This window comes from Ailuropoda melanoleuca, chromosome 10 (assembly GCF_002007445.2).
Source record: "Ailuropoda melanoleuca isolate Jingjing chromosome 10, ASM200744v2, whole genome shotgun sequence".
NCBI classification, from domain to species: domain Eukaryota; kingdom Metazoa; phylum Chordata; class Mammalia; order Carnivora; family Ursidae; genus Ailuropoda; species Ailuropoda melanoleuca.
The window spans coordinates 48,249,205-48,271,340 of record NC_048227.1 but is presented as its reverse complement, the minus strand read 5'-3'; the positions used below and the strand labels follow the sequence as shown (position 1 = coordinate 48,271,340).

At 39.6% G+C, this 22,136-nt stretch overlaps 1 protein-coding gene across 19 annotated transcripts in view; it reads right to left on the bottom strand.

The window, feature by feature from the left end:
• The window catches only part of KLHL32 (kelch like family member 32), a 254,933-nt gene that overhangs the window by 49,479 nt on the left and 183,318 nt on the right, over positions 1 to 22,136 (bottom strand). For 12 of the 19 annotated variants that reach the window (XR_004628576.1, XR_004628577.1, XM_034670849.1 and 9 more), the window contains one exon: positions 19,781 to 20,507. The exons of 5 other annotated variants lie outside the window; for them this stretch is intronic. Coding sequence is in view for 12 of the 14 variants with exons in the window: in XM_034670849.1 (XP_034526740.1) it covers positions 19,781 to 20,507 (727 nt within the window). In the remaining 2 variants the exon portion in view is untranslated. Of the gene's footprint in view, positions 1 to 19,780; positions 20,508 to 22,136 lie in introns of those variants that run through there. 2 more of the 19 variants (XM_034670858.1, XM_034670862.1) reach the window with 2 other exon arrangements.

Below are 22,136 nucleotides of genomic sequence, written 5' to 3'. Positions count from 1 at the left end.
CACATTGATCAACCTTCCTCTAAAACTCCTTCAGCACTTTTCTCACTGAGAAAAGCTCAGTGTTTAAAAACCCTCCTGCCTCTTGTTCTTCAGAGGAGTTGATTACAGACTGCATTCTGTCTCCCTCCCCTATTGCAATAGTCTTGAACAAAGTCTTCCTTGTCTGCTTAACTTTGCCCAGTATAATCTTTGCTTTGACAGTTCCAATACTTTGAATAGGTCACCACCCTCAACTCCGTGGCCAGGAATCAGGTCAACGAGAATCCAGAGGATTCTGCACAATCCTCAACTGAGCTGAATAATCAATCAATACTCATGGTCACATAAAGGGAGGGCAACCTGTCCAGGCCAATTGTTACTCTCTCTTGAAACCCCAATAAGGAGATTATTTCTTTCATATAATTGATTATGGCTTTTATTAACTGGAGGGCTTTTTTTTATATTCTCTCTGAAGCCTGCAACTACTTTTAAGATCAATGAAAGCTTTATCTGCAGAGTAAATCCACAAAGAACAGAGGGAAACGAGCTTCCTGCGCTCAAAGAAAGTCTTCTCTGCATTTCTTATTGAATGTCTCATTTTAAAATAAAATCAAAGGAAAAGAAAATACATTTAAGCAAGCTGAGGCTGAAATGCCTACATAGAGTCAAAATGTATGTCCAAATAAACACAAGGTATGTTTGCTTTTTCCTCCCAACCTTCCTTTTCTTTTATCTGATTAAAAATCGCATGTTCAATCATTCTTTCTCAGCATAACTACACGAGAATGATCAAATCTACTGAGACCTCACAAGTCTTCAGGGATAAAATGATTGCCCACTGCTTTTGATCTGGGCCATAAGCACCAGATTAATGTCCAGCTCACCTATAATCATTTCTCCAAATGAGAGGGAGCAGAGGGTAAAGCTCCCACCCATTATTTCAAAACTTCAACAGTTTCTCCCGTTGTTTTAGAAATATGGGACGGAATTAATATCCACCGCAGTAAACTATCTGTTTATGACACTATTTGAAAATATTTACACTACTATATGTATCAGACTCTGCCCATTATAGATTAAATGTACAACCAACGGATTAGAATATAGCTATCACATCCTCTCTCCTAGGCAAGGCATACAATTTATCTTTGTGCTCTTCAGAATTATTATTTACTCTCTTCTACAGATGCATTTGTAATAGTTTTTTTCTCCTCTTCATCTGCACTCAGTAATTAGATTCCTTACCCTTACATACACATTTTTACTCATATGACAACGTTTAAAAATGAGATACTGGGTTACTAGGTGGAAGTAAAAATAAAAATCCTAGTTAGTTATTTGGTTGATTACTTCTGGAATGTTAAACCACAGGAGGTGCCTAAAAAGCCTAGTGTTGTAACTTTTGCCAAGTCAAGATTGCAAAGGAAAACCTTAGAAATTGGTTCTCTTGCTTTCCTCCTTCGAAATAATTTACAAACGATCGTATAAATAAAAACCATTTGTTCTCAGTACAAAAAAAATAAATTTTAAAAAAGCATCCGAGTTTGCGGCCCACATTTCTTTAGCAGTGTTATTTGCAGAGCTTTATCATTACATTCTCTTCACATAACACTCTTCACTTTTAGATTAATCTGCTGAAATGAGATGCTAAGGATTTGCATACAGATTTGACTATACAAAAATAGATATGGAATTAATAACAGTCTCTATATGTTTTAATTTCTCCTAGACTGGAGTACCCTTGCCTGCAGCAGTATTTCTGGCTTTGAAAGTCATCAGGCTGATTTGCCTGCTCTGGGTTATGATGCCACATGCTGCTATACTGTCCCCTGCAATCAAAGCACTTGCAAAGATAGATTCTATGCCTCTCTCTATCGAGTACATTTTATAGATTGGCAGTTTCGATCTCCCTCCCCCACCCCAGGGGGGGATAATCTGCATCTTAACAGCTTTCTATAGATACATTTGTCATTAAATATGCCATCTCGTATCAGCATCCATTTTTAAAGCCAAGTTTTCCCCAACTTTGAAGTGCCACAGTCGAAGTTAAGACTTTTCAGCCAAAATTGAAAATGAACAACCCTGTCTTATACTTTTGAACTGTGACTTTAAGATATACTGCAGGTTCCCCCAAAGTCAAATAAGTCTTTAAAAACTGCCGGAAGGAATGAAAAGTTACCACCATGCCACCAGCAATGAGAAATGCTTTCTATCATCAAGACAAGAGCAAAGCATTTTTCTTAAGCTACCCTGTTCAGCTCTTCACAAAACATAGTGACAAATGGATGCAAGCATACGGGAGAAAGGATGACAGGTGACGCCAAACAAGCGACTTTTGTCTCCACTACTGGAATTCACTGACTCCCAAACCCATTATGCTCAAAAGCAACCACTGGTCAATGCTGACAAGGTCTATATGATAGTGTGTTTAGGAAAACAGCTCTCAATGTACCTTGGTTGGGGTAGGTTCTTCTGGTGGCTCTGCTATTTTTTTTGTCCCGAGGACAGAAAGCACATCTGTTGATAGACTACACTCTTCAGTAGGAACCTGTGGTACGTAATACAGCGCTAGTACCCTTCGAAGGACGGAGCGGGAGGCAAAGAACTGAATGCGTCCGCGCTCTCAGGGAAGGCACTGCGGGCTGGAACTCTGCCAGCCGATTCAGACTGCGGAAAACCATCTCAAGTTCTCGGCAGCTCTCCTGGAGGCCTGCAGCGGCCAGCTGTGTGCAAGGCTGGGGGACAGCGTCAGGCTCCTTTTTGACTCTGTCCTTGCGGGAGCACTGAACACAGCCGGGCTCAGCCTCCTCATACGCAAACCGGAGATGACGACATCTCTCTTACAGGTTTTGGAAAACCTACAGACAGGGCATGGAGGCGACCCCCAGAGCAAGTTTATTACAGTACTGTAGTAATCTATTTATGGAAATTTCTATCATTTCCATAAAAAGTACAAATGAGTATGTGTGGAATATTGAACACATAGCAAATATAATGAAGTATAAAATACTGAATTAATGAATGAATTTTGTAGTCTGAAAGAGATTTCTTATTTTTTTTCTAATAACTAGAATTACTGGCTGGTTTATAAGGTATCAAAGAGGCTTTTCTTTTTAATAGTTTAAAGCTTCTCCTCCATAAGTATGCTTTAATTCTCAAAAAACTAAAACTTCACATTTATTGTCCAATTATCAAAAGAATGACTGGCATTCGTTATGAGGTCACATTAGTCATTTTTTAAATAAAGCTCATGACTAGTCCTTAATAAAAGGGACACCATGGGAATATTTACAATAAATAAAATTTCACAATAAAAAAATAAACTTTTTAATTATCTATTTTTACATGTTAGACTGTCCATATTTATAGTGCTTATAACACTACATAAACAATTAAAGCCAAGAATCCTTCTACTGAATTAGCATCTTGAATAGGAGCATACTTAATCCATGCATTAAATTAAAACTACTATCCATATTATTTCTGTCACACTTGAGGAGACCACACAAATGGATGGCTAATTAATAGACTCAAAATCCGTAAAGAAAGTCTCAAATTTACAAAATACCTATAAAGAGAGGGTGATGATGCACTTGAAAATATAAATTTTTAAATTATATTTATGTCACTTAGAGTGAACAGATACAAACTTGTGATGCAAAACATGAAAAGAATGCACCATGTGTTATTTAAAATAAATGCAATGATAAATGAAGGTAAAATCCACCACAATGCAGGTGTCATCTGCCCTTTAAAATCTCAATAAAATTCTCTCTCCCATTCCTCATTCTACAGAAAGCTGAAATCCTGCCTCCAAAGATTTCTGCACGTTCCAAGCACGGTTAAGCTCTCAAGGTCACCTCTACCTGTCTCTAGTGTCCTGGCTCGCTGCGTTCTTGTTGGATCTTTTATCTCCCTCCTGCTACCAACCAAATTCTTTAGCCATTGCCCATTTCCATGATGTAGGTTTAGCCTTCTCTCCTCTTAGGAACAAAGAAAATGACATTATTTCCCATATCTTTAGGTAAAGTAATTCAGCTCCCTCTTTAGTCTACCTCTTTTTAGATCCATCTGGTCAGACAAAATGGATCACCTAAACAAAGGCTGTTCTCTCCACAAAAAGGAAGACATTATGTGGCTCAACTCTATGCCCTGAGAAAAGTGGTCAGTGAAACAATCAGAGAAAATCAAATGATCATTGATCTAAACAAGTCTCCAGGTATGATTACTCTTCAGTATCTTTGACTTTCAGTCATGTCATTTGAGAACTCTTTTTACAGTGTAAGCATCTGTTTTTGAGACGTTTGTTGGAGCGATAAACAACTGGATTGCATGGTTTTGTGGGAAAAGCATGGTTTTCAAAAACCAGAGACACAGAGATCAAATTTCGACTTTGTCAAATACCAGCTGTGTGATCTATGAAAATCACTTAACGCCATTAAGCCTCATCTCGTGAGCAGCAATGTGAGGGTAAACAAAGTGCTGTTTCTTCAGAATAAAGGGAAGTCTGTTTAGGATGAAACTTCTGTTAATTATTTTGGAGAATATAGGTAATCTGATTGCTTTCTTCAAGTCACTTAGCTCTTTTATTTTTAATTTTAATTTTTATTATTTATTTATTTATTTATTTAGCCGTTTGGCTCTTTTAAAAGCATTGTAGAATGGTCATTTCTGTTTGGGTTCATCCCAGTAGACTACTGTAGTGGTTTTGTTTTACTCTTTTTCAGATGGGGAATAGTAAAGGCTGGGACAGGAGTGAAAAGAAAGGAGCAAAAAGTCACTGCTGGAGACAGCTGGTTGTGAGAATCTAAAGCAACAAAGAAGATTTCATTCTTAGGGGGTGCTCTAGGTCACTAAGAATGTTTAAGTGGACGTGCCACATTACCAAGCTCCAAACCTCTAGCAGCCAGGTGGCTTCCTCACATGGTGGCCGCCTCCAGGGACAACAAACAGACACTCTCTCGTGTACTGACTTGAGGAACAAACTTGGTTCTCCCTCAAGCAAGCCTTAAGCCCTTGGCACTCACCTAACCCAACAAGCTGAACCTCTTCCAATAGGGTCCTCCGGACTATTCACAGCCTAAAAACCTTCTATTTTGACTGGATCCAAGGATCTGCCCTCTCCAATTCTTTGGTGAGTACCACCAANACCCAAAAAAAAAAAAAAAAAAAAAAAAAAAAGACAGAAATTTACAAACTGGGCCACCACAATTTTGCTGTTTCCGACCTTAGTATGAGCTCTGACACTTACTTTTTAAAAACATGTCAGTTCCCTCTTTCCCTCAGAGGCTTTTTTCTTCCCCAAGGCCACCCCCCATCAGACGCTCGATCTAGTCCTGACACAGCACAACCTCAATAGACAACCCTTTCTCTCCCTTGACTCCATGGACAAGGAAGCTCCTCAGGTCCCTAATCGTCACCTGGGAGCTTACCTAGGCCCACGTCTAGCATCGTCTCCTGCCCTCTGGGCTTAGCACTTGATAGGTCTCCCCTTCTCCTGTCCAAGACCGAACCCCTCCCCAAATCCCTCCTGCCTGAGACCCTATGCCTATTGTCATTATGGTACCCCGAGGACTTAGCACCATTCCTGGTACTAGGAGGATGCTCTCAGCCTTTACCAACCAAAGAACGCCTCATTCCCTTCACCTTCGATTTTGCTCTCTCCTTTCCCTTATCTACCAGTTAGCTTACTGACCTTGCATCCTTTAAAAAACTTCCCTCCTTTGACTCTGGATTTCCTCCTCTAGTTAATCTCTCTTCCCTCAGCTGAACTTTTGCCTTTTTCTTTCCTTCCTACTCTCCTTTGTTCTTCCTAAAGGCAAGCTGCTATTTATTAATTTATAATGAAAAAATGTGGCTGTCACATGGGCTGAAATATGTGTGTACCTAGAAACAGCACATCCTCTCCCGGCAGGCAAATCATAATAACCAGAATGTTGTCTGGTAAGCTCGGATTCAGGATGAGAAGTTTAGATGGTATCCCGGTATTTCTGGCCTACATTTGCACTTCCTACTGCCTCACTTTTCTTTCACACCCTAAACCACTGCACTCTCACGTCTACTTTCTTCCACTCCCCTATAACTACTTTCACTGAAGTTACCAAGGGGTTCCTAATTGAAAATTGCAGAGAAAATAAATATTCTGGACCTTAAAGTCCCAGCAGTATTGGACACGTCTCACCATGCCCTTTCCTTTTTGCTTTTGATTTCCTTTAACACTCCTCCTCTGACTTTGCCCATCCCACATTCTCAGGCTCCTTCCCCAGACCCCTCCTCTGCACCCTCCTGGCTAATAGTTCCCACCCTTCTGTGTTGGCCCCTTTCCAGTCCACCTCTTGCCCATCTGTCTCCTCCCACTCTCTACTGCCTCATTTCATCTCATCCGACTTGCCCCTCCTCTCTGATATTTGCTCTGAAAAACAGAAGAAAAGGTTCTGAGTCTGAGGGCCACGGGTTTTAAGGAAGGTATAGCCAGTGAAGGGTGGCTGAAGAGACTACAGCTGAGGGCGGGTGTGGAAGGACACTAGTGTAGGGTGCAGAGAGGGCTTGGGGAGCTGAGTAGATCCCACACCAAGCCCTCCTGTCAACTGGCCTCTTCCCACAGGGTTCAGCTGCCCAGGCACAGGCACAAAGTGGACCATGGGGTTTGTCCAAGAGCAAGTGCTTGCTAGAGGGCAGGAGAATTATTGAAATGATTGGACCATGAAGCCCACACACAAGGACAGGGAGGGGTTAATGTGTACATGGGAAGCAGCCAGTGGACCTAAGGCCAAGTTAGGATGAAGGTGCTATGAACCTCTGTGAAACCCACATGAAGTACTCCTCGCTTTGCACTGCAGTCCCTGGGAAAGACTTTGATCCTCGCACCTATCACACAGGACACTATAATCATCTGCTGAAGAGTCTGTTCCCTCTACTACACTGTGAGTCCCAATTCAGGACATATGTCTTACTCTTCTTCGTCACTCCACACTAGCCTGGAAGAAGACTAAGGGAGGTTAGGAAATGTGCTCAGCATCTCCTGGCTGGGGAGAAGCGCAGCAAGTTTCGCATGCTCTGTGATCTCAGGATACCACAAGCCAGCCTCCAACGCACCCCCTGCTAATTACCAATGTTCTGTACGTAATTTTTTAGATAGAAATAAAATAATATTTACAAAGATAAAGAAAAGCTAAAGCTACTGCATTTAAAAAATGTTTATGAAATTTTACATTGTTCTAATTTTAATGAATACTGGAAAAGCCAAAGTCCCTCTAGTAGGTTTGAATAAATTAAAGTTATTTAAAATGGGGCAATGCAAGCTTCATATAAATTTAATCAAGATAAAAATAAACATATCTTCTAGGGAGTTAAAGAAGCTTTAACAAATGTTCTTTCATTAATGAAATATCTGAAAATTTCTTTGATTGTCAGCTCCTAGAGGGCAGGAAGTGTGTTTGCTGAATTAATCTTATTTATCTATGAACCAGCACAAGACTTAATAAGGATGTAGCATTCACCAAGAGAATCAAGAAAGCACTAACTACTGCTTTTGAATAAATGTAGTACCATTTGTCTGATTTTTATACTTTTAAAGCACTAATTTCGTGGTTAGCTTCCCATTATCTTGGTGCCATTTGACAAAAATGAAAAGGTAAGTTGTTCTGCAAGACAAGCTCAGGATTAATTCTCACTCACAAAAAGGGATCTTTTTAGTAGTCCACAAACAATACCTCACAATGGAGAGCAGACCTTTTAAAGCACAACTGCAGGATATTTAATGCTTCTTTTGCTTCAGTATTGTGAATTTCAAGGAGAAATGATGTGGAGCATTTGTGAATTGGGTCACAGTGTCAAATGCTACAGGAGCCTGTACAATTTGACTATCTCTAACATCTTAAATTAAATGCTAGTGGGCATTTCCATATAGCCTGATTTTCTGAATTCATCTCTGCTTGTCTTATTTTAAAAACCATGGACAGGTTTCAAGGTGTCCTGACCCCAAAGTGGGCAGAGAAAAGGGAGGGAGTATGCAGAGTCAGTGAACAAGCCAGAAATATTGAATCTCTAAAGAAACTTTCGCTTTGTGTTTTATGGAACAGAAATAAGCTCCTAAAATCCACATTCTAAAATCCTTACTTCCTTAACCTCAGGCAAAGCTTGCAAACTACCAGAAGTATGCCAATGACCCAATCCCCCATCAGTTAAATTGGAAATACTTGATTAGTTGATAAAGGATAAGGAATAGCCTCAAATATTTTTATTTGCCACAACAAAGCTGGGTAACACTTCTAAATCAGTGATAGGGTGACATATACCTGCCTGGTTTTCTTTAAGGGGGACATTAGCAAATCTAGTACCCCTCCCCATCCATGGTTAGATTCACAATTGATTTATTATAAGCTGGTCCTGAGGAAAGAGGCAGACGACTGAAGGTATTAGAAATGTCAGTGGTGATTTCCTTTTCTTTCCAATTAAAGGTATTATACTGTACACAGGGAAGTGAGTTTTTCATCTCAAGTACACAGTAGGGAGAAACAAACCTGAGAAAATTGTGATTGTTTTCATTAAGTATGGTTAACACAGGCAGCATACATTAGTGCAAAAGAAGAACAAAGAAAATGTATTTCTTTCACAGTGGGGGGAAAACAAAGCGATAGAGCAATAAGATCTATAATAAGTTGATACATTTAACAAAATGGAAAAGGAAACATACAGACCCATATTGAAAGAGAAATCAGCTTGATACCAAGATGACAGATTCACCCAGTCAAGTATGAGCTTCTGTGTTTTTCTAAGGCCTCACTAAAGAAGAAGAGGTTAAGTAGTCATATCTTTAATAATATGTAAGGGGAAATTGCAGCATTTTTTAAAAAGCTATTTTTATAGCTAAGAAAATCAGAAATATTTATTAAAATATTTGTGAGAAATTCACATAAAATTTAGAAATGCAAAGCAAATTTAGGAATGCATTAACAACATATGAAAACTAAATGAATCAATGGAAGGAATGTAAGTTGGAAGAAAATATAAATTACATTGATTTCATTAATCCATCATTGTTTTGTTGTCCAAGTCAAGCACAGATCTGTTCCTTCTATTAGCAAAGGCTTATTTGCACCCAAGTTTGAAATTTCTTCAGCAAAGCCAACAAGACATAGTCCTGGTGGTGATTTTCTTAAATACTGAAATATATACTTAAACAAAAGATAAATGAAGTTTTTATCTAAATATATCTACATAACTAATGTTCACACTCACATCTAATGTTTATTTGGTATATAAGACCAGCAATTTATTGGATCCATTTCATTTATCCTCTTCCTTAATCCAATTCTTAACTTCATTCATTAATTATGGAGCACTTAAATCCTGACAGGAGCTACGTTTCTTCAATGAAAATCAATGAATTGCCAATAATTGAGGCATTATCCCGAGAAGCCAAAACTATGGCTGTCTCCCTGGTTATTGAGGACAGCAGCAGGAAAAATGGGCAGAATACAAATGAATTTAATTTAAATGCAAGGGAGAATTTTGTCAGAGCAGATGTTAAACAACTGGAGAAGATTACTGAAGAAAGCTGAGAAGTCTTCAAGATTTACTTAAAGGTGATTTCTTCTCCCACTTATATCAATGGATAAATCATCCAGACAGAGAATCAATAAGGGAACAGTGCCTTTCAATGACACATTAGACCAGATGGACTTAACACATATATATAAAACAACCAAATATAATTCAACCAAAAGCAGCAGAATGTAAATTATTTTCAAGTGCACACAGAACATTCTCCAAGAGAGATCACATGTTAGGCAACAAAACAATCTCAATAAATTTAAGAAGATTAAAACCATATCAAGCACCTTTTCTGACCATACAAGAACAAAACTAGAAATCAATTAGAAGTAGAAAAAATGGAAAAAACTCAAACACGTGAAGGCTAAACAACATGCTATTAAATGAACAAAAAAATGGGCAATGAGGAAATCAAAGAGAAAATGAAATAATACATGGAGACAAATGAAAATGAAAACACAATGGTCGAAAATCTTTGGGATGCAGCAAAAGCAGATCTAAGAGGGGAGTTTACAATGATACAGGCGTACCTCAAGTAACAAAAAAATTTCAAATAAACATCCTAACCTCACACCTAAATAACTAGAAAAATAAGAACAAACAAAGCCCGAGGTTAGTAGAAAGAAGAAAACAATAAAATTCAGAGTGAAAGTGACTGAAACAAATAACAACAACAACAAAAAGACAATATCAGTGGAACCAAGATATGGTTCTTCTAAAACATAAACAAAACTGATAAACCTTTAGACTGACTCATCAAGAAGACCAGAGGACTCAAATAAATAAAATCAGAAATGAAGATGGAGAAATAACAACAAACATCACCAAAATACAAAGAATTGCAAGAAACAATTATGAAAAACTCTAAGATATTATATATTTGAGAGAAAGAGCGCATGAGTGGGAGTAGCAGGGGGTAGGGAGAGGAAGAGGGAAAGAATCCCAAGCAGACTCTGCACTGAGCATGGAACCTAATGCAGGGCTCAATCTCAAACCCCTGAGAGCATGACCTGAGCCAAAACCAAGAGTTGGAAGCTTAACCAACTGAGCCACCCAGGCACCCCATCTATGAAAAGTTTTATGTCCACAAATTGAACAACCTGGAAAAAAACAGATAAATTCCTAGAAACATATAATCTTCCAAAGCTGAATCCAGGAAGAAATGGAAAATCCAAACAGACAAATTACTAGTAACAAAACTGAATTGGTTATCAAAAACTCCCAACAAACAAAAGTCTAGGACTAGACAGCTTCACAGGTGAATTCTACCAAACATTTAAAGAAGAGTTAATACCAATTCTTTTCAAACTATTCCCAAAAAAATAGAAGAGGAAGGGAGCTTCCAAACTCATTCTGTGAGGCCAACATCACCCAACACCAGATGAAAACGCTACAAAAAAAGAAAACTACAGGCCAATATCCCTGATGAACATAGATGCAAAATTCCTCAACAAAAGATGAGCAAACTAAATCTAATAACACACTGGGATCATTCACGATAAACAAGTGGGATTTATTCCTGGGATGTAAGGACAGTTCGATATCCACACATCAATCAACATGATACATCACATTAACAAAACAAAAAATAAAAACTGTATGATCAGGACTTCTTGGGAAGACAGAGCAGGAGGAACCTAAGCTCCCCTTGTCTTGCAGATACAACTAGATAACAGCCACCTCAGCGTAAATAACACAAAATATGACCCAAAGATGGCGGAACAGACGTTCCACAGCTAAATGTAGAGAAGAGGTTACATCAAAGACAGTAGGAAGGACAGAGATACAGTCAGGGGCTAAAAAGACCTATTGGACTGTCAGCAGAAGGGAGGGACTCCATAGCCCAAGAGGGGAAAGAAAAGGCTCACCCCAGGAAGCCTACACAGGGAAGACGAATCCCCATAGCAATTGGCTTTGAAAAGCTGAAGGGACAAAATTCACAAGATCTTACAATCAGAGGGGTTTAAAGCCTAGAACTTTAAAAAATCAGCAGGCTTGTGGGCTGGGAGGGTGAGAGGAAACTGATTCCCCACCTTTAAAGAGATGGCACAACAAACAGTCCCGCAAAGATACGGCAGAGAAGCAGCAGTTTGAAAAACACCCGGGGTATACAGGAGGGCAATTTGCTTATTAATCTCAGAGTGCACGCTGGAGGGACAGGGATCATTGGGAGACTTTTCCAAGAAGAAAATAGCTGGTGGGCACCATTTCCCTCCTCCACTCCAGCCTAGATACATGGACACCTGCTGGGACCAGCACAGTGCCAACACTCCCCACCTTACTTGTTAAAAGCACCCACCCGTGTTGTCTTACAGACACACCCCACAGCCAGGCCTCAGCTCCAGATCCCTCCCACAGCAGAACTGCACAAACCTTGCTAACACCACTTGACCTGCCCCTGAATGCTTCTCTGGGTCCACCTCCTCCATCCCAGGCGACCTCGGTGGAGGCAGCTGCAAGTCCCCTCCCACTAACACAAACTGTGCTGGCACCATACACCCCATCCCCACATTCTCCCACAGTTCAGTGATACTGCATCTCTGGCAAATGCCCGGTCTGCCTCAACTTAATCCCAAGGTGGCCCCACACTGGCTCACTAACCACACAAGGACCAAGCTGACCACAACAGGCAAAAAGAGCCAGTGCAGATGACTGGACAAAAGGCAAATGCAGCTGAACCACAAGAGCAGGGCATACACAACACTAATTCATGACACCCCTAAAGTGCCAGGTTCTGGTGAACAGAGGACATTGCACTGCAGGGCACTACAGGACCTGGTCTTCATAAGGCCACTACTTTCAAAAGCAGCAGACGTAGCTGACTTTCCTAACACATAGAAGCAGACACAGAGAGTTACACAAAATGAGGAAACAGAAGAATATGTACAAAATGAAAGAAAAGGACAAAATCACAGCCAAAGACATAAACAAAACAGAGATAAGTAATACGCCTGAGAGAATTTAAAGTAATGGTCTTAAAGATACTCACTTGACTAGAGAAAAAAAGAAGAGGATCTCAGTGATACCCTTAACAAAGAGATAGTAAACCCTAAAAAGAACCCATCAGAGATAAAGGACTTGATAACTGAAATTAAATGTATGCTAGAGGGAATAAATAGTAGACTAGAGGGAGCAGAAGAACAGATCACTGATCTAAAGGACTGAGTAATGGAAAGCAATCAAGCTGAACAGAAGAGAAAAAAATAATAAAAAATGAAAACAGACTTAGGGAATTAAGGCACCAACAAGCATAAGAACATTCATATTACAGGGATCCCAGAAGGAGAAGAGGGAGAAAAGGGGGCAGAGCATTTATTTGAAGAAATAATAGCTGAAAACTTCCTGAATCTGGGGAAGAAAACAGAAATCCAGATGTAGGAGCCACAGAGAGCCCCCAACAAATTCAACCCAAGGAGGTACACACCAAGACACATGGTAATTAAAATGGCAAAAAGTAGCAATAAACAGATAACTTTAAAAGCAGCAAGAGAAAAGAAAACAGTTACATACAAGGGAACCCCAAAGCGCTATCAGCTGATTTTTCAGCACAAACTTTGCAGGCCAGAAGGGAGTGGCATGATATATTCAGAGCACTGAAGGGAAAAAACACTGAATGCAAGAATATTCTATCCAGCAAGGCTATCATTCAGAATAGAAGGAGAGATAAAGAGGTTCCCAGACAAACAAAAGTTAAAGGAACTCATGACGACTCAGCCAGCCCTATAAAAAATGTTAAAGAGGACTTTTTGAGGGGAAAGGAAAGAACATAAGAAGGAGTAAGAAAAGCAGGGAACATAAAAGCAGTAAAATTAAGTATATCTATAAAAAATCAGGCAAGGGGGATGCCTGGGCGGCTCAGTCAGTTAAGCCTCTGACTCTGGATTTCGGCACAGGTCATGATCTCAGGGTCCTGGAATGGAGTTCTGCATCAGGCTCCCCACTCATCAAGGAGCCTACTTGTCTCCCTCTCCACCCCCCCGCACTTGCACATACTCTCCCTCTCTTTCAAATAAGTAAATAAATCTTTAAAAAGACCAGTCAAGGTGGGGCACCTGGGTGGCACAGGTGGTTAAGTGTCCAACTCTTGGTTTTGGCTCAGGTCTGATCTTAGGGTCCTGAGATCAAGCCCTGAGTCGGGCTCCCCACTTGAGGTGATCTGTTTCACATTCGCCTTCCATCTGCCCCTCCTGCTTGTGCTCTCTGTCTCTCTCTCTAAAATAAATAAATAAATCTTTTTTAAAAAGGCAGTCAAGGGATTCACAGAATAAAAGGATGTAAAATATGACACCGCATACACACCTAAAACGTGGGGGGGCGGTAAAAAAAAAAACATCTTAAGTGACCATCAACTTAATATCGACTGCTGTATACATAAGATGTTATATATGCACCTAATGGTAACCACAAACCAAAAACCAGTAAGAGTTATGAAAAAAACAAAGAGAAAAGAATCCAAATATATCACTAAAGAAAGTCAACAAACCATGAGAGAAGAGAGCAAGAGAAGATAGGAATAGAGAAAAACTATAAGCACAATAAAACAAGTAACAAAAGGGCAGTAAATACATGCCTATCAATTATTACTTTGAATGTAAATGCACTAAACATTCTAATCAAAAGACACAGGGTGACAGAATGGAAAAAAAAGCAAGACCCATCAATATGCAGCCTATAAAAGATTCGTTTCAGACTTAAAGACACATGCAGGTGAAAAGTAAAGGGATGGAAAAGCATTTACCATGCAAATGGAAGGAAAAAAGAAAGCCAGGGTAACAATAGTTATATCAAACAAAACAGACTTTCAAAAAAGACTGTATGTAACAAGAGACAAAGAAGGACACTATATAATCATAAAGGGAACAATTCAACAAGAAGATATAACAACTGCGACTATTTATGCACCCTACAGGGGAGCACCTAAATACACACAGCAGCTAATAACAAACATAAAGGAAGTAATCAATACTAATACAAAATATAGGGGACTTTGAGTAATACAAAATAATAAGCCCCACACTTACATCAATGGATAGATCATCCAAACATAAAATCAACAAGGAAACGGTGGCTTTGAATGACACATTGGACCAGATGGATCTATCAGATACATTCAGCACATTTCATCATAAAACAGCAGAATACACATTCTCTTCTATTACACATGAAACATCCCCAACAATAGATCCACGTTAGGCCACAAAAAAAAGTATCAACAAACTCAAAAAGACTGAAGTCCTACCATGCATCTTTTCTTTTTCTTTTTTTTTTTTTTAGATTTTATTTATTTATTTGACAGAGAGAGAGAGACAGCCAGTGAGAGAGGGAACACAAGCAGGGGGAGTGGGAGAGGAAGAAGCAGGCTCCCAGTGGAGGAGCCTGATGTGGGGCTCGATCCCAGAACGCCGGGATCACGCCCTGAGCTGAAGGCAGACACTTAACGACTGAGCCACCCAGGCGCCCCAGTACCATGCATCTTTTCTGATCCTAACACTATGAAACTAGAAATCAATCACAAGAAAAAAAACTGGAAAGAACACAAATACATGGAGGTTAAATAACATGATGCTAAACAACGAATGGGTCACCTAAGACATCAAAGAGGAATCCAAAAATACTTGGAGATAAATGAAAATTATAACAAAATGGTCCGAAATCTTTGGAATACAGCACAAGCTGTTCTGAAAGGGACATCTATAGCAATACAGACCTACCTCAAGGAGCAAGGAGAATCTCAAATAAACAACATACCCTAATACTGAAAGGAGCTAGCAAAAGATGACTAAAAAAACCCAAAAACCCATAGAAAGAAGAAAATAATACACATTAGAGAAGAGATAAATGAAATAGGAACTAAAAGCAAAACAAAAAAGATCAAAAAAAAAAAAAACCCCAAAAACCACAATAGAACAGATCAACAAAACCAGGAGCTGGTTCTTTGCAATGATCAAACCTTTAGACAGATTCATCAAAAAGAAAAAGAGAGAGATAGAAAGAGACAGAGAGAGAGAGGACTCAAATCCAAAAATGAAAGAGGAAAAGTAACAACCAACACTACAGAAATACAAAGGATTAAGAGAGAATATTATGAAAAATTATATGCCACAAATTGGACAACCTAAAAGAACTGGATAAATTCCTGGAATCATATAACTTCCCAAAACTGAATCAGGAAGAAACAGAATATTTGAACAGATGGATTACCAGCACTGAAATTAAATCAGTAATCTGAAAACTCCCAAAAACAAAAGTCCAGACCAGACAGCTTCTCAGGTGAATTCTACCAAACGTTTAAAGAAGAGTTGATACCTATTCTTCTCAAACTATTCCAAAAAATAGAAGAGGAAGGGAAGCTTCCAAATTCATTCTATGAGGCCAGTGTTACCCTGATACCAAAACCAGATAAGGACACCATGAAAAAAGAGAACTACAGGGCAATATCTCTGATGAAACACAGATGCAAAAATCCTCAACAAAAGATTAGCAAACCAAATCCAACAACCCGTTAAAAAAATAATTCACCACCACCAAGTGGGATTTATTCCTGGGATGCAAGAGTGGTTCAATATTCACAAATTTATCAACATGATACATCACATCAACAAGAATAAAAGCCATATGATCATTTCAATAGATGAAGAAAAACCATTTAACAAAGTACATCATATTCCTAATAATAAAAAAAAACCCTAAACAAAGTAGGATTAGGTGGAACATACCACAACATAATAAAGGCCCATACATGACAAACCCACAGCTCACATCATACTTAAAGGGAAAAAACTGAGAGCTTTTCCTCTAAGATTAGGAACAAGACAAAGATGTCTACTCTTACTAATTTTATTCAACATAATACCAGAAGTCCTGGACACAGCAACCAGACCAGAGGAAAAAAAAATGAAATGCATCCAAATTTGTAAGGAAATAGTAAAGTTTTCACTGTTTGCAGATGACATCATACTATATACAGAAAATCCTAAAGACTCAACCAAAAAAAATACTAAAACTGACAAATGAATACAGTGAAGTTACTGAATACAAAATCAACATATAGAAATTTGTTGAATTTCTATACACTAACAAGTAGCAGAAAGAGAAATTAAGAAAACAATCCCATTTATAATTGTGCCAAAAAGAATAGAATATCTACAGATAAATTTAACCAAGAAGGTGAAAGACCTGTACTCTAAAAATTATAAAACACTGATGAAGGATAGGCGCCTGGGTGGCTCAGCTGATTAAGCGTCTGACTTTTTGGCTCAAGTCATGATTGTGGGGTCCTGGGATCAAGCCCCGCATCAGGCTCTCTGCTCAGTGGGGAGTCTGCTTCTCCCTCTCTCTCTGCCCCTCTCCCCAGCTCATGTTCATGCTCTCTCTCTCTCAAATAAATAAAATCTTTTTAAAAAATTGAAGAAAGAAATTGAAGATGACACAAACAAATGGAAAGATATTCCAAGCTCATGAAATGGGAAAACAAATATTGTTAAAATGTCCATACTACCCAAAACAATCTACAGATTTAATGCAATCTCTATCAAAATACCAACAGCAGTTTTTGCAGTACTAAAACCAATAATCCTAACATTTGTATGGAACCACAAAAGGCCCTGAATAGCAAAAGCAATCCTGAAAATGAAGACCAAAACTGGAGGTATCATAACCCCTGATTTCAAGATATACTACAAAGACATAGTAATCAAAACTGGTACTAAAATAGAAACATAGATCAATGGAACAGAATGGAGATACCAAGAATAAACCCATATTTATATGATCAATTAATCTTTGATAAAGTAAGAAAGAATATGCAATGGGAAATGACCTCTTCAACAAATGGTATTGGGAAAACTGGACAACTACATGCAAAAGAATGAAACTGGACCACTTTCATACACCAACACAAAAATAAATTCAAAATGGATTAAAGACCTAAATGGAGACCTGATACCATTCAAATCCTAGAAGAGAGGACAGGCAGTAATTTCTCTGACATTGGTCATAGCAACATTTTTCTAGAAATGTCTCCTGAAGTAAGGGAAATACAAGCAAAAATAAACTATTGGGACTACATCAAAATTAAAAGTTTCTGCACAGCAAAGGAAACAATCAACAAATCTAACAGACAATCTAATGAATGGGAGAAGATATTGCAAATAAAATATCCAATAAAGGGTTAGTATCCAAAATATATAAAGAACTTATACAACTCAACACCAAAAACCAAATAATCCAATTTAAAAATGGGCAGAAGACATAAACAGACATTTCTCCAAAGAAGACATACAGACGGCCGACAGGCACATGAAAAGATGCTCGACATCACTCATCAACAGGAAAATGCAAATCACAATCACGATGAGATAGCATCCCACACCTGTCAGAATGGCTAAAACCAAAAACGAAAGAAACAAGTATTGGTGAGGATGTGGAGAAAAATGAACTCTTATGCACTGTTTGTGGGAAAGCAAACTGGTGCAGTCACTGTGGAAAACAGTACGGAGGTTTCCCAAACAAAACAAAACAAAAAAATGCAGGGGCACCTGGGTGGCTCAGTCAGGTAAGCGTCTACCTTTGGCTCAGGTCGTGATCCCAGGGTCCTGGGATTGAGTCTTGGATTGGGCTTCCTGCTCAGTGGGGAGTCTGCTTTTCTCTCTCCTTCTGCAGCTCCCCCTGCTTGTGCTCTCTCTCTCAAATGAATAAATAAAATCTTGAAAAAAAAAAAAACAACTACCATATGATCCAGTAATTCCACTACTGGGTATTTATCCAAAGAATACAAAACACCAATTCAAAAAGATTTATGCACCCCTATGTTTTTTGCAGTATTATTTCCAATAGCCAAATTATGGAAGGAGCCCAAGTGTCCGCTGATATATGAACAGATAAAGAAGATATCCATAATGGAATATTACTCAGCCATAAAAAAATGAGATCCTGCCATGTGTGACAACATAGACAGACCTAGAGGGTATTATGCTAAGTAAAATTAGTCAGAAAAAGACAAATACCAAATAATTTCACTTATGGGTTAGAGCCTAAAAAAAACAAAACAAATGAACAAGCAAACAAAAAAACACCAGAAAGAGAATCATAAATACAGAGAACACATGACACTGGTGCTTGCCAGTGGGGAGGTAGGTAGGGGGATGGGTGAAATACATGAAAGGGATTAAGACATACGGATTTAAAAAAAAAAGTAATTGTGTCTTCTAAGTACAAACATCTCAAAGTTACTCTTAGTATTTAAGTTATCTGATTTTCCTATTTCTCTTTGTCCATGGAAATTCAACAAGTTCCATCTGGGTTACAAAATGAGTATCCTCCAACTGAGAGAACATGGAACTTTCTTCCCCAGTAGGCAACCCTTTCAAAGGAGAACAGTTTAGGTCTTTTCAAGAATTGAACTGGAAATACAGGTTGACGATGTGATATTGATAACTTATGCCTCACAGACTCCTTCTGTGCCAGTGAAAAGGCAGCCATGAGGGGTTTGTGGGAGTATGTGGCATGGATGAAACAAGACAGGCAATGAGTGGAATACTGCTGAAATTCAGTCATGGGTACATGGAGTTCATGGTACTAGTCTCCTTTTTTCATAATCAAAAGGCTTAAAAAAATGAAGAAAAAAGTACCCCAAATAATCAGTAAGAATGGGAGAGGAAGCAAGAATAAGGAATTTAGGTTGTCAGGTGTAACTACAATCCACAGATAATACAATAACATTATTTTAGCCAATAACTTAAATCCCTTCCCTCCACGCACAGCGTGGCTCCTACCTGGATATATACCCATTGCTATACCCATCAAAATGGATTTACTGGGTTTTTACTTTGCCTGCCCTGTCTTTGACGAAACGTCTCCTAGTCAAGCAGCCCAGGATGATTAAAAAAAAAAAAAAAAAAAAAGGCGAGGAATCCGGATAAACCACAAGGTGTGCAAAACAGTCCATAAGTATCAAAAACTGACAATCTAAACAATAGAAGATTTGGTAGAAAAAGGACGTGATGGGCCATTCATTTCCACCTTCTACTTTAATCACTCAGAAAGCCACCGAAAGGTCAATTACTTCCAATTAACACTGCTCTCCATGGAGTTGGTGCCCAATAAATGAACGTTAATTAGCTAACACGGCATCCTTGGTTCAGTGGTTCAATTACATACATGGCCACGACTACCAAAGCTCGACTTTTAAATTTATGCCACAGCGAAAGTGGTTTTTGAGAAATCCAACATACGAGGCGTGTTCTACCTGATATCCAAAGAAGACCATCAGCCACATATCCTGCATGACATGAAAGGGATCGGTCAAAGGACTGCACAAAAGTCCATTTGTTCTTCTTGGGGCAATATCGCTCAACCGTAGGCAGAACCTGGCGCAGTTCATTTCTACCCCCAACCGCATAGAGGTACTCATCCATGGCACCCAGCACAAAATGCTCCCGGCAGTTTTTCATGGGTGCTAGCTCGGCCCAGGAATTACTGCGGGGGTCATAGCGACAGGCGGTCCTCACGGCACACGTCCGGCCACTGGCATGCTCAACTTCTCCTCCTGCTACAAACAGAAAGTCCCCCATGACGGCTACGCAGTGGTGGCTCCTCCCCACGGGCATGGGGGCCAGCTCGCTCCAGTTGGCGATGGCGGCTATGAGAGCGCTCTCCTGGTCAACGGGATTGAAGTACCGGAGCTCCTTGACTTTACAGACCTCACGCTTCTTCCCGCCGATGATATACAGAGTGTCTGACTGGAAGCGCGGTTTGGTCCTGCGAGTTTGCCACACGGGCTGTGCATAGATGCTCTGGTGGTATTCCAGGGCTTCGTTGACAAGAGCTGTCGCCGTTTCACTTGCCTGCACGAGGGGGTGCGACAGGGCGACTGTGTGGAGAGTGTCCACGTCCATCAGGCCGAAGCGGATATACTGCAGGAGCTCGTCCATGTACTGGTAATGGCAGTTGTGTTCCAACCACCTCACGGCTAGCTGAAACGGAGGCAGGGGGAGGAGAGAATACAAAGGTAAGAAAGAGAGCCAAAGGGGCGCCTGGGTGGCACCGTCGTTAAGCGTCTGCCTTCGGCTCAGGGCGTGATCCCGGCGTTATGGGTTCGAGCCCTGCATTGGGCTCCTCTGCTAGGAGCCTGCTTCTTCCTCTCCCACTCCCCCTGCTTGTGTTCCCTCTCTCTCTCTAGCTGTCTCTGTCAAATAAATAAATAAAATCTTCAAAAAAGGAAAGAAAAAAAAAAAGAAAGAAAAGAAAAAGAAAGAGAGCCAAAGCACTGGTGTACCGGCAGGGTTTTTTCTTACAAATAGCGCAACAGTAGAATATCTCCATACTCGGCTGAGGCTTCTATTTTCCCTGCATCAGCAGAGACACCAAAGAACTCAAGCACTGTTGTAGAGGTCAAGAGCCATGTTAAGCAACCCAGCCAGAGACTTAAGGTAGTACTTGGGGTGCACAATAACCCTTTTCAAAGAATGAGAGTACTGTTGTGAAACAGCAGTACTGTCCCCTTGTCTCATGCATAGGAGGCTGGGTACAGCCCAGGAACAGCAACGATGAGCGTTCACCACAGTAGGAGCAGCACGTCAACCCATGAGTCCAGGCGCTGTATCAATACGAGGATCGGAGGAACACATGTGATCATCTGAGACCACAGCGTGTACTTGAGAGAGAATCAATATGACACTAGCAGAACGATTTAGAAAGAAAAAGGACTTTTTCCCCCCTGCCCCTCTGGTAGGTCTATCAGTTAGGAAACAAGAGAAGAAAAAGAAAGATTGTAACCCATCAGTTTTATTTTTATTTCCCAATTAGTGTTCATCTTGGAGACAGTTGCTGTTTGCACGTGTAAGATGCTGGCAATTTGTTAGAGCTGCTTTCACAAAAACAGGATACGGAGAAGATAATCTTTGTATTAGGGACACAATAACGGAATGTAACCCTAACCTTTTTGTTTAGGGCTAGGCCTCTTTCAAGAAGGAAAGGAGGAAGAACTCTGGGCTAAAGACGAATATAATTTCTTAAAACCAAATCAGGAGCACAAAGTCATAAATAATAAAATTGTACAATGATTTAGGAAACAAACTGAGGGCTTCAGAGGGGAGGGGAGTAGGGGAATGGGATAGGCTGGTGATGGGTAGTAAGGAGGGCACGTATTGCATGGTGCACTGGGTGTTATACGCAACTAATGAATCATCGAACTTTGCATCAGAAACCAGGGATGTACTGTATGGTGACTAACACAATATAATAAAAAAACATTAAAAAAAAAGTTGGCTTAATGCACATTAAAAAAAAAAAGAAAAAAAAGAAAATACCATCAAAACAACCCAATTCATGTTATGGCTCACGTGATGGAGTTTAATCAATGTGACTCAATCCCTAAGTTTGGCAAACCTTCCTATATACCAACATGAAGTATATCTAATATCTCCAGTCAACATATGTGATATAAATTATCCTTAGCAGCACCTATATTAAGCTAGATCTCCTAGACGATATAAATTGGATGTGAAGGAATTAGCATGAAAAGGTAAAGTAATAATTAGAATACTAAATAACTGTCTTAGGTTTTATTTGTGACCAATGGAATTGGGGTTCTGGCCTCCCCT